General features: G+C 45.0%; 1 protein-coding gene across 2 annotated transcripts in view; it reads left to right on the top strand.

Moving 5' to 3' along the window:
- Positions 1-1,624: 1,624 nt before the first annotated feature.
- LOC147081875 (pepsin A-like) overlaps positions 1,625-13,461 on the top strand; it is a 49,940-nt gene continuing 38,103 nt past the window's right edge. The window contains exons 1-4 of one of the 2 annotated variants that reach the window (XM_085980634.1): positions 1,625-1,675; positions 3,377-3,547; positions 6,236-6,353; positions 7,988-8,106. In XM_085980634.1, coding sequence (XP_085836760.1) covers positions 1,625-1,675; positions 3,377-3,547; positions 6,236-6,353; positions 7,988-8,106 — 459 coding nt within the window. Of the gene's footprint in view, positions 1,681-3,376; positions 3,548-6,235; positions 6,354-7,987; positions 8,107-13,461 lie in introns of both variants that reach the window. The other variant, XM_085980635.1, reaches the window with a different exon arrangement.

Raw genomic sequence — 13,461 nt, 5'->3', positions numbered from 1 at the left:
CCTACACATGGCGCAGGTGATGCGGACGTCCTTGAGGTATATCGCTCGGACGATGATGTAGTCCAGCAGATGCCAGTGCTTGGAGCGACGGTGCTGCCATGAAGTCTTATACTTGTCTCTCTGACGGAGCAAGGTGTTGGTTATGAAAATGCCATGGTCTAAGCATTTCGACAGGAGGAGGGTACCGTTGGAGTTGGCTTTCCCTACCCGCTCTCTGCCGATCACACCTCCCCAGAGGTCTGTGTCCTTTCCAACTCTGGGGTTAAAGTTGCCAAGGAGGATAAGCTTGTCGCCCGTTGGGACTTGGGACAGGGATTGTTTGAGGCTGGAGTAGACTTCTTCTTTCATTTCGTCTGTGGCTTCCAATGTTGGGGCGTACACACTGATGACCATAGTGCACTGGTACTGGGCTAGGGTGAGCCGAAGATTCATGAGGCACTAGTTTATACCGCTAGGAGAGTCTCTGAGATGCCCAACTAGTTCATTTTTTATGGCGAAGCCTACCCCCTGGAGGCGGCGTTCTTCTTCAGGTTTGCCTTTCCAGAAGAAGGTGTAGCCACCACCATGCTCCTTGAGCTGGCCTTCCCCTGCCCGCCGGGTCTCACTTAGGACGGTGATGTCAATGTTGAAACATCTGAGCTCCTGGACAACGGTAGCAGTATGGCATTCCGGTCTGTCGCTGTTGGGGTTGTCCATGAGGGTCCAGACGTTCCAGGTCCTGAAATTCATTTTAAAAGATGGAAGATGCCTGTTCGTGAATTCTTTTAACGTGGGGTGGCTGTTGCACATCAGCTACCACACGGGCTTGACAGAGCAAGGTCTTGGTCCAATGGCAAGGGGATCCAAGACGATTGGAGACCAGGCTCTGCTACAATGGCTTAGCACACACACACCAGCTGTGAAAATAAATGCCAAATATTCTTTGACACAGACATTTCCATTAAAATGTCATCTAACGCGTCATTGGTTAAGACATTGAACAGAATTTGCGATCGTGGACAACTTTGCCTCGCTCCACTTTTGAGATGGGCTCACTGAGTCTCCCATCTATCCTTAAGTAGATCCTAAGGCTGTTACACAGCCCAGATAAAATCTAGGATTTGGCCACGTACTCCCTCAGCTTCCAGGTTCCTTGTGTGACCTTAGTTTGAAAGTTTTAGGTAATTCAGAGAAAGCAAAATAAATGAGTTTCCCCTGAGCTTGAGATCTCATATAAAGCAACAATGTGCCACATGCGTTCCTTACCCCTGAAACATGCTCTAGGTTTCTATAATCATACTGTCCTCAAAGAGCTAAACACTTACATTTGATCAACTATAACGCAAGTTCAACCGCAAGAACCAAATCTTATCTTCTTTAACAAATATGCATGTGGTTCTCTTATCAGGTCTAAGTTCTTAAACTTGACATGTAAAATGTTTGATTGTCAAAAATATCAGCTGATAATTATTAAATAACACCTATAGTCCGAGTGTGTCCTTCCACAAGGACGATACAAACGTGATTTTTTTGATGACCTACATCATTTGACTTTATGGACAATAGAACTGGTTGGTACAGACCTGTATAAAAGTAGCCAGACATTTCACAAATCTCACCAACGTCCTGAGAAGTGCCGGACAAGATGAAGTGGCTACTCATTGCACTCGCTTGCATTCAGCTTTCTGAGTGTTTAATCAGGCAGGAAATGATCATTTTAGCTGTATCTATGTATCTAAATTTCCATTCCTGTGTAGTGTTTCTTTGCACTGCAGTTTCTATCTAACAGGATCAGTAGGAGATAGTTTTAGGTTCTCTTTCCTTTTAAACATTTGCACATGAAATATTTCTTCCATCGTCATCAGGTTCCATGAGATAATTCAACGTACATTTATTAACATACCTCTATCTACTAATTATTTACCTGCTTCTGACCATCTCCTTCCAAGCATATTACAGAGAACAATATAGCATCTGTGCTAAAGTATCAAAACCGTCCCCAGTCATTTTGAGTCTTATGACTTGCATTTGAGCAACTTAAGCTTTTGATGTTTTCTTGGCTAATCCAAACTTTCTATACTTTACCTTGGAGTAGATTCTGAATACCTATTAATATAGGATTGCATAATTTTTATAGTACAATCTGAAATAGTCCATCATTTCCTAGTACCCATGAGTTGTAACCAACGTATGCAACAAGAGGTTGCACCTTTAACATGATAGAATGGGCACTATGGTGTCCTGGCAGTGAGTTCTTTTGGTAATTTTCCTTCGATCATCAGCATCAAAAACAAGTTGACTGTTTATTTTTCTGATTGCTGTTTGAGGGACTTTGCTGTGTGCAGAATGACTTGTGTTTGCTTAACAACAGTGTAATAATTAATAACAGTGATGGCGCTTCACAAACCAATTCATTCCTAGTGAACTGCTTTGGGATATTTCTGAGAAAAGTTCAAAAGCATTACATAAACACAAGGGCCTCGATTTTAACTCCTCCCTCCAGCCTGGCGGAAACTGGGTGGTGGGGGGCTGTTAAAATGGAGCGGAGAACCTACCCACTTCGTTCCCACCCCAATCTGACCCAATGTCATTTTAAATTGCAGGCGGCAAGGACACCCTCCTGAATCTGCTGGGGTCCTCTTAAAATATGCATATTGGGTCCCGATGACATCATCGGTGCCCCGATCTGCGATTTTAACCTGAGGCCTGAGCCGGGGAGCAGTGGTGACTTTCCCGCCAGAACAAACCTGCTGAGGGCTGGATCGAGGGCCAGAAGAGGCCCAGGCAAGGTAAGTTCTTACCTTTTCAGTGTTAAGTTTCCATGTGGGCCAGGAGCAGGATTGCTCTTCTGAGCCCTACAAATAAACCTTGAGCCTCCCTTGCCCTGGGATTCCCCGCCCCCCTTCCCCTGATTGCGACCACCACTGGACCGCCTACCCCCACTCACCACACCGCCACACCGCCTCACCATTTAACCAACTGTCGGAGGACCGTTCCCGCGTGTTCCCGGCCACGGCCTCTTGCTGCCTGAATTCCTGCTCCCGCCTGCTGGCCAGGCAGTGATTCCTGCCGGGTTTGAGTGGCAGTCCGAGTCTGAATATGGAAATGAGCCCAAGAGTTAAAATCTCTCCAGGCCTATGCATGCGTGTTTGTTGTGCTCCCCGGATCCCTCCCCAAGTTAAAATCGAGGCCCCAAGTTCCTTTTCTTTTTTCTTTCTACACCTATTTCAATTAACATTCAAGCAACTGCTGTTTTGATGTAGGTTTTTGTATCTCTGATTGACCTAACTTTCAACCATTGTTACAATGCTAGTCCCGCAATCTGCAGAGTTTAATTAAAAGACTAGGACATGTTGCTCACAACTTTGATTCATCCCCTACTGTGTGTTATGTTTATCTTCACAGAGTTCCCTTGATAAAAGGTAAATCTACCCGTAAGGCTCTTGAAGAACGTGGGTTACTTGGGGAATTTCTGAAGAATCACCCACGCAATCCATACTCCAAATATGCAGGACTCTTCAACAGCCAGTCCCTGGCTTCAGGCGAGCCACTTGCAAACTATTTGGACGTAAGTAATTGCTGTCATTTTTGCTGAGGAAATTTAAGGGCAACTTCACTGATCCCGGGGGAGAGTTGAGGTCGAAGGAAGCTTACAGATCCAATGCTGCAAAGTAGTAGCCCTATCTTCCGAGCATGGTACCCCACTGGGAGTGCAGCATTGGTGAATCTACCCTCAAGTTCCATGTCAGTTGTATTTATTGCAGTAGACCTCCATAGCTTTACACCGGTTATTGGGCACATGGGGTTAATTTCGACATTTGGAGGTAGTGTAAAACAGGCGATATCGGACTGGCCACCCGTTATGCACCTCTCCCAATTTCGGCTTCCACTGAAGTCAAAGGAAATTAAAATCAGGTCAGCTGTACAATGGCTGGCTGATTCGATTTCCCCCATTTTACACTATCGCCCAATGTTAACATTAGCCCCTCACCCCTTGTGTTATTCAAGGAATGTGTTATTAAAGAGTAGATCTCCAGAATCACAGGGCTGAATTTTCATTGAGGAGTTGGGTAGGAGGCGGGACTACAACTTTCGGGGTTGTAGTCCTGCCTCCATTGAGTTCTAGCCAACCCACGCGATTTTGACTTGATTGACCTTGTTGAGCCTGCCCAGTGGGCTCAGTAGGCCAATTAAGGGCCACCCGGCAACAGGTGATGTCACAGATTGATATTTCATCTGTCAAGACCTTTTGATAGATGAAACATCAGTGTTTCACAGCTGTTTGAAGCTGTCAAACATTGACAATCTGTACTCCAAGTTAATTCCTTCCTGTCAGGATGATTTAGAGATCTCCCCGGAACAGAAAGCTGAATGCTGGAACTTTTGACAGTTTGCGGCCATTCTGCTTTCTGTGCTGGTGAGATGAGGGACTCCCGAGAACTGAAGGAAGGAAAGCTGTAAAGGTAAGTAAATGTAAGTAAAACTTTTAAACACTTTAAACACACCAAACACACTTACCTCTGCACTCATGCACCCATCACTCACCGGACATCTCGACCCCTCCAAGCCCTTCATCCCGACGGCCCACCTCGCTAACTTGGCATGATTTGGAGCCATCGGGAATCTCACATTTCAACAATAAAAATAGGGATTAGGCTAAAAACTGCCTGTTAACTACCTGTTAACAGGCAGTTAATTGGCACTAATCCCCTTCCCGCCTCGGGGAGGCGGGTCCCAGTGCGGGTCGGGTATCCGTCTCCTTTTAAGCTGGCATGGAGGCGGGTTCGGGGCGGGATGGGTTCGTGCCCCCGATTTCGGGATTTTAACCCCCCACACGCCTCCAATCCCGCCTCCACGGCCCAATGAAAATCCTGCCCTAGATCTCCAGGATCACAGAGTCTAGGTTATGTGACTTGCTGGAGAATATACTGCATTAATATAATTAGAAATTATATTTAGCATTGAAATATACCTAAAGAAAATAAGAGTAGGTAAGATGTTTTTAATTTTAGCAGCAAGGCATTCTGTTTCTACGAGATAGGTGAGCATTAATCTAGATCTGTAAAATTTTCTCAAGAAAGGAAAATCAATGCAGTTACAAGAATTTGCATTTATATAGCACCCCTGATGTAGAAGAACATCTATGAATAATTTTGGTAGGGGGGAAACAGCAAAGATCAAGCAGGGGGTCAAAAAACACAATGGGGCAGCTAAGCCTTTCGGTAGTCTTTGAATGGGGGGAGAGGGGTAGTGAGGTGAAGTAGTTTGTGGAGAGAACGTCAGAAAACAGGAGCAAAGTGAGTGAAAGAAGAGTTTTCAGGGCTGATTGTAACTCTTGGCAAGAAGCCGGTGGGAACAGGCGGCGTTCCCGCCTGGGTGGTTTGAGTCGGAGGCCGGATGGATTTGAACTCTAAAGTAGATCTGGTTCTTCACTCTCTCCAGGAGTGGAGTTTGTGGGCTGGGATATACAACTGGAGAAGATCACTCGGATAAAGTGCAGTGTGACTGAAGGGATTTGAAAATGAGGATGAGGGAGCCAACAAGCTGGGAGGCAAGGTAACAGTGACAAGGACAGGAGTGATGAGCACTCAGGAACTTTGGAGCAATAACTCGACCGCGGAGTGGGGAACTAACTGAAGCTTGTGAAGATTGGAGGAGGGGATGCATTTGAGAAATCGATACTTGAGGTGATGAAGGCATGGATTAAGGATTTTGTACCGATGCGAGACAGGTAGGGTGAAGTGAGCAACATGAGCAGTCTTGGTGATAACCATTCTGGATAAGAAAGTCAGGTCAAAGCCGACCACAACCCAAATCCATGACTTGATGGTGCGGCGAGCAGTCACACAAGACAGCAACAGCCTGAAGATGAGAGTGGTGCCAGAGAGATACGTGTTGTTGGTGTACAAGTGAATACTGATGCTGTGCTTGTAACAACATCTAGGGTTAGGGTTAGAGTTAGGGTTAGTCCAAAACACCCTTTGTTCCCAATCATACAGATCTTTCTGTTCCTGTGACGGGGTGCACTGGTTTGCAGGGGTGCAGTGTGGGGAGGAAAATCGGGCAAACTCCTATCCAGGCACATGGTCCTTCCAAACCAATTTGCTTCTATGAGCTGCGCCTAGACAGTCCAATACACCTGAGCACAGGAACTTGAACATCTGCCTCAGTGTGTGTCTATATGCACTGAAATTTAGTACGGCAACACTTGGTAAATTATAACTTACCTTGTTTCATCTATAAAATATTCTGACAGATGTATTATTTTGGAGCAATCAGCATTGGAACCCCACCACAGAGCTTCACCGTCCTCTTTGATACTGGCTCCTCCAACCTTTGGGTCACATCAGTTTACTGTAACAGCCAAGTATGCAGTAAGTATACGTATACAGATACAGTATTAGATTTCCCAAGATTTCGTTGGCATTTTCCGCTGAGTGATCTGGGCATTGATTGGGAAAGTGTTCCAAGGGCACAATCAATTGATCACCAGTTAAAGGACACATAAACTTACAGAAGGTGGCTAAGAGTGTTAAGGGTAAAAGTATTCGGTGGATCCAGACCTTCTGAAAATACAGCCCATTGATTCAATATGTCAATGTATATGAAAATACATTTGTTAGAGTTGTGAGGCCTGGTGCTTTGTTTCTTCAAAGATTTGACTTACAGAAGCCCACATTTGTCGACAGGGACGGTGACAGTCGATGTACAAGTGCCACTAGCACAAAACATACTCCTAAAAGTTGATCCAATTTAGCAAATGTAAAACCAACTAGGTCAAACTTTTAATCCACATAGTAATCATCAATGCTGTAAATTAAAGCCATATAACCAACTGACTACTTATTCTAATTATAACACACACGGTTATGATTTCTGTTCGATGATTTTGTGAGATAATTGGATAATGGAATTTAATCACATTACTACAGTGTCATGCCAGTTAGGAAGGATGCTTAATAAAAGAAAATAATGCTAGAAAAAGGTGCTCTGGGACAAGGTAGTGCACTGGCATTTCACTCAGAGAATTGGGTTAAAATCCAGCCCATACTGCGTCAGCCATGGCTCAGTTGGTAGCACACTCGTCCTTCTGAGTCAGAAGGTTGTGGGCTCAAGTCCCAATCCAGAGATTAAACACCAAAATCTAGGCTGACACTCCAGTGCAGTACTGAGGGAGTGCTACACTGTCAGAGTGTGCCATCTTGCAGATGAGACGTTAAATCGAGGCCACATCTGCTCTCTCAGGTGGACATAATAAATCCCATGGCACTATTTCAAAGCAGAGCTGGGGAGCTCACCCCGCTGTCCTAGCCAATATTAACCATTATTCAATATCACTAAAACAGATTATCGGGTCATTATCATGTTGCTGTTTGTGGGAGCTTGCTGTGTGCAAATTGGCTGCCATGTATCCTACATTAAAACAGTGACTACACTTCAAAAGTACTTCATTGGCTGTAGAGCACTTTGGGATGTCCTGAGGCTATGAAAGGTGCTATAGAAATACAAGCCTTACTTTTTTGTCCTTTCGCGTTGATGGGCCAAAGGTCTCCTACATAAAATCAACTTGGGCCATCGTAACCTAGTTCCTCGTGATCATGGGCCCACAGGACACGAACTGTGTCCTACTGTGACACGAACTGGCAATCTGACTCAGAGAAGCCATACGATGGTTGTACGGAGAAACGGAAAATATTACATTGGTGTGTTACAGCAGAGGCCCATTGTCGGGACAGCACAAAGGTAGCTTTCCTCTAAATCTAACCCATGCTGTACTTGACCCTGTGAGCTCTTGATGCTACTGCTAGTTGCCTGATATGTAAAGTGGTTCAATAGCCAGCACCAACATCCCTCACCTAAATGAGCGCAAAATTCAACAGAAACAAATGGGACTACAAATAAAGAATTAGAAAGAATATTTTTGGTCGGATCTATCCTTAACTCATTAGTGGAATAAAACAACCAAACCATTAAATTGAGTGTTATGAAGCATGTACTATTTTTGCAGTGAACCACAAGAGATATTCGCCAAGCAAGTCCTCAACATATCAGACAAGAAACCAACCGTTCTCCATTCAGTATGGTGGAGGCAGTATGGCTGGGGTCCTGGGCTATGACACAGTCACTGTAAGTATAATGTAACTTTTACTAACAACGTTATGACAAAACAAAGTCAAAATTCTTAAATTGCCCATTCAAGTCAGAGTTCCCTGAATATTAATATCTCCTACTATCAGATCCAATACATTCTTCAAATGCAGGCATAGAGTATTGGTTAGTTGAATAGATCATGTTGCAACAAGCCAATAGGGAGCTTTGTAATGTTAGAGGCCTCTTCTGCATCGCCGATTTCCTTCACCCCACCATTGGTGGCCATGCTTTCCGTTGCATAGGCCCTAAGCTCAGGAGTTCCCGCCCTAAGCCTATCCAGTTCTCTACCTCTCTCTCCCTCTTTAATATGCTCCTTAAATCCTACCTCTTTCACCAAGCTTTTGGTCATCTGTCCAAATAGCTCCTTATATGCATCGGTGTCAAATTTTGTCTGATAACGTTCCTGTGAAGCCCCTTGGGAATTTTTACTGCATTAAAGGCGCTGTATAAATGCGAATTGCTGTTGTTGTTGGGTGAAGGGCTTCAGCATGGTAACAGGAGTCAATATGTATACTTTTTAGGCTAATTTATAGGTTCATAACAATGGATAGAATTCAATCAAAGATATTTAGAAATGTAGTGTTCCTATTATCTCATTTTTTAAATTAAAGTCAAGCATTATCACAATTCCTTATCGTTCAGCAGTAACATGTCCTACAACAAAGAACTAAAAATCATTGGCCGTTCACTTTTAGTATTTCTGAAATTGCCAATGATACAAAGCTAACGAAAGTGGTAGACTCCAAAGCTGAACAGGAAAATATACAGGAGGATTTCAATATACTTGGAAGTTGCTATCAACAGTTAAAAGAAATATATTCTCAAATCTTCAGGGGTCCGTGTCACAACCTCACCCTGGACCCCAAATGGGGCCCACACGCACTGTTGCTGACCTCTGACCAGGTCAGTGAAACCACAGCCAATGATACGCCAGGTTCCTGTGAGGTCAGGAGTGCTCAGGAACAGCTGTGGATTTTCAGAACCCTGTATCAATAAAGCTGGATTGATTCCTGAGATGAGAGGATTGTCCTATGAGGAGAGATTGATCAGATTGGGCCTATACTCTCTGGAGTTTAGAAGAATGAGAGGGGACCTCATCGAAACATATAAGACTCTGAGGGGGATTGACAGAGGCTGTTTTCCCTGGCGGGAGAGTCCAGAACTAGGGGGCATATGTGGTGTATGTGCCTTTAAGAGCCCCTGTGTACTGTAATGCCGGTAGTGGCCACTCGGGCTATATAAGTCTTTATAGTGTCTTGTATCTGTTAGTTCACCTCCAGACTTTGTCTAGTAAACACTTGTAAACCAACTCCTGCATTCCGTGTCTTCATTAACACACGGATACAACAGTGGCGATGAATTGGAAACGGACTTACCTGCAATTCGGCAGCACCTCAAGGAGATCGATTCCTCAGACGAAGGAAGAAGAAAAAAAACGAAAAAAAAACTGTGGTTTCACCAGCTAGCCGGGCTGGTGGCAGGTACTGCAATAATCCTTCCTGGGCGGCGGGCTGGGGCTCGATCGGCTGGCTCTACAGCGGGGCCAAGCAGTGAAGGCACAGGCAAACAAAGACGAAGGGTGGAGCACTCGGGAGATGGCCAGCTCTGCAAAGCAGGTCGGCGTTCAGACCATGCAGAGGGCGGGGAAAGTCCCAGAGAGCCCGGCAGGAACAAGTCTCCGACTATTAAAAATATTTATATAAATAAAAACCGCGGAGAACAGCGTTGTCAGCAGCAACAGCGGCGGGAAAGTGCAGGAGGCGCCATTTTTTTCAGCAAGGAAGAAAGGAAAGCGCGGGAGGCGCCATTTTTTTTCAGGATGCCTAAGACTGGCAATATTACTGCTTTCGATAATGATGTAGAGGATTGGACCACATATGTGGAAAGAGTGGAGGTATATTGCACAGCAAATGAAATAGAGGATGATGAAAAGGCATCGATACTCCTAAATCTAATGGGCGCAAAGACATACGGGCTATTACGAAACTTAATCACTCCAGCCAAACCAATGGACAAGAATTTTAAGGAAATTGTTGATACCCTACAGGAGCACTTAAACCCAACACCGCTGCTGATAGCGGAACGGTTCAAATTCTTCAGGAGGAATCAGCACAAGAATGAAAGTAACACTGATTACCTCACCGAATTAAGGAAGCTATCAAAGCACTGCCAATTCGGAGCAGGACTGGCAGACTCTCTTCGAGGTAAATTCGTCTGCAGTCTCCTAAGTGAAGGAACACAGAAAAGGCTACTTTCTGAGAAAGATTTAACACTGGACAAGGCTTTCAGAATGGCTGTATCATATGAAGCAGCAGCGAGAGGAGCTGCAGAGATAAAGCAAAAGCCACAGGATTTCGGCACCCATGAAATGACACAGGGTTTCGAGAGATGTTATCGGTGCGGCAGATCCACCCATGACCAAAGGGACTGCTGGTTCAAGGACAAAGCATGCAGGCAATGCGGAAAGATGGGACACATTGCACGTGTATGCCGATCTGGAAACAAAAAATCCACTGACAAAAAAAAAATCAATAAAGTACAAAAAGGTACAAATGATGACGGACAGTAGCTCCGAAGACCAGAAGAGCGATAGCAACTCCGGAAACAAGAGACTAAGCTGTCTCAAATTACATAATGTAATTGCCAAAGAAGATTACCAGACCATTTGGGTTACCCTCACGATAGCAGGGTCCTCAGTTAAAATGGAGCTAGATACAGAATCAGCTCTGACCGTCATAAGTCGACAGGATTACGAGCGGCTATTTCCGCATATACCCTTGAAAGACACATCCATTATCTTAAAAACATATACGGGGCAGAAAGTATACCCCAGAGGGAAAATAAGAGTGCCTGTTGTATACAACGGCAAGGAAATACAGAAGTTGTATTTATACGTTCTGCAAAATGGTGGTCCACCGCTGTTGGGACGTGAATGGATCAGAAAGATACGTTTAGACTGGCACTCCATTCAGGCACTGACGGTGACCAGTAAGAAAAAAAATGATGATGACTTCATACCTGAACGATTGAAAGACATCTTGGCCAACGCCAAAGAAGTGTTCCAACAGGAACTAGGAACCTTGAAAGGCGTCACCGCCTCAATAAAGGTGGAAGATGCGGCAATTCCCAAGTTTTTTAAGGCAAGGCCGGTGCCATACGCAATTCGTCCAGCAGTCGAGGCAGAGCTGGAGAATTTGGAAAGGACAGACGTGTTATCCAAGATAGATTGGAGCGAGTGGGCAACACCCATCGTCCCGGTCATGAAGAAAACTTTGAATAATGATAAATCTGAAGAACAGAGAAAAATTCGCATCTGTGGGGACTTCAAGGTGACTGTAAACCCGGTCCTTCACACGGTACAGTATCCTCTTCTGAGGATAGAAGATATTTTCGCCTCGCTATCCGGAGGGAAACGTTTCACAAAAATTTACTTGGCACAGGCATATCTACAGATGGAGGTTGAGGAGACCTCTAAAAAGTATCTCACAATAAACACACACAAAGGCCTGTACCAGGACAATCGACTCGTTTTCAGGGTAGCATCAGCTCCAGCTATCTGGCAAAGAGCTATGGAACAAGTCCTGCAAGGGATTCCGGGGACTCAATGCTACCTAGGCGACATCCTTGTAACAGGAGAAAATGACAATGAGCACCTTGCCAATTTGGAGCAGGTGCTCACTAGGCTGAGAGAACGGGGCCTACGAGCAAACCGCCCCAAGTGTGAATTTTTCCAGAAACAAATATCATATTGTGGCCACATAATTAACGAAGAAGGGTTGCATAAGTCCCCTGAAAAAATTGAAGCGGTCATAAAAGCCCCAGCACCTGAAAATGTCTCACAATTAAGGTCGTTCCTGGGATTGATAAATTACTATCATAAATTTTTACCGAACTTGTCAACTGTTCTGCACCCTCTTAACGAACTGCTACAAACGGGAGTAATTTGGGAATGGAGCGAGGACTGTAAACGTGCCTTCCATAAATGTAAAGGCTTGATCACGTCCAAGGAAGTTTTGGCTCATTACAACCCATCACTGCCAATCACACTGGCGTGTGATGCATCCCCTTACGGCATAGGAGCGGTATTATCACATAGATTCCCTGATGGCTCGGAGCGGCCGATAGCTTTTGCTTCACGCTCATTGAACTCAGCTGAGCGTAACTATGCCCAGATTGACAGGGAAGCACTCAGCCTGGTATGGGGAGTGAAGAAATTCAACCATTACCTACACGGACAAAAATTTACCTTGTTGACTGACCATCAACCCCTCGTCTCCATATTCAACCCTAAAATGGGCGTTCCCATTATGACAGCACAAAGGCTACAGAGGTGGTCCCTTTTCCTAGGGGCACATCGATATGACATAGAATACAAAGGGTCAAAACAGCAGGGAAATGCTGACAGTTTATCGCGCCTACCGTTGCCAACGGTAGAAGAGGCACCTACAGTGGACCCAGTGGAGATGTTCCACTCAACCATAGTCGAATGTCTACCAGTAACAAATGCTACCATTGAAAAGGAAACGAGAAATGACCCGACTCTCTCTCTCTCTCGAGTCTATGATTTAACAGTGAAGGGATGGCCAGCAAATGGCGAACCACTGTTGCCAGCATTCTCGCAAAGAAGAGAACAGCTGTCAGTGTGCCGAGGAACCTTGATGTGTGGATCCAGAGTGGTGATTCCACCCAAACTCCAGTATAAAGTGCTAAAGGAGCTTCACGAGGGGCATCTGGGTGGAGTGAAAATGAAGAACCTAGCCAGAGCGTTTGTGTGGTGGCCAGGTGTCGATGGAGACATCGAAGAAATGACCAAGAGCTGTCTAGGATGCCAGAAGGTCCAAAACGCCCCACCACAAGCCCCTCTACATCCATGGGAGTGGCCCTCATCTCCATGGCAAAGGGTACATATCGACTTTGCTGGTCCATTTATGGACTCAATGTTCTTAATCGCGGTGGATGCACACTCCAAGTGGCCGGAGGTAATAAAGATGTCCTCCACCACCACGGAAAAAACCATCACAGTATTAAGGACCATATTTGCCAGGAATGGGCTGCCTGAACAGATCTGTTCTGATAAAGGACCACAATTTGTGCCCGAAGAATTCAAAACGTTCTTAAAAAACAATGGGGTTAAGCACTATACATCCGCCCCATACCATCCCGCCACCAATGGATTGGCTGAAAGGTTTGTCCAGACCTTCAAGAAGGCCATAAAGGCTATGGGTAATGAAGGCATTAATCTACAGCATAAGGTAGATAACTTCTTGTTTGCCTACCGGAATGCAACACATATGGTTACAAACCAAACTCCCGCCATGATGTTTTTCAATA

The sequence above is a fragment of the Somniosus microcephalus genome, unplaced genomic scaffold (assembly GCF_052327205.1).
Source record: "Somniosus microcephalus isolate GS21.2 unplaced genomic scaffold, FLI_Smic_1.0 scaffold321, whole genome shotgun sequence".
Classification (NCBI taxonomy): domain Eukaryota; kingdom Metazoa; phylum Chordata; class Chondrichthyes; order Squaliformes; family Somniosidae; genus Somniosus; species Somniosus microcephalus.
The sequence above is the reverse complement of the archived record's forward strand: the minus strand, read 5'-3'. Positions and strand labels throughout refer to the sequence as shown.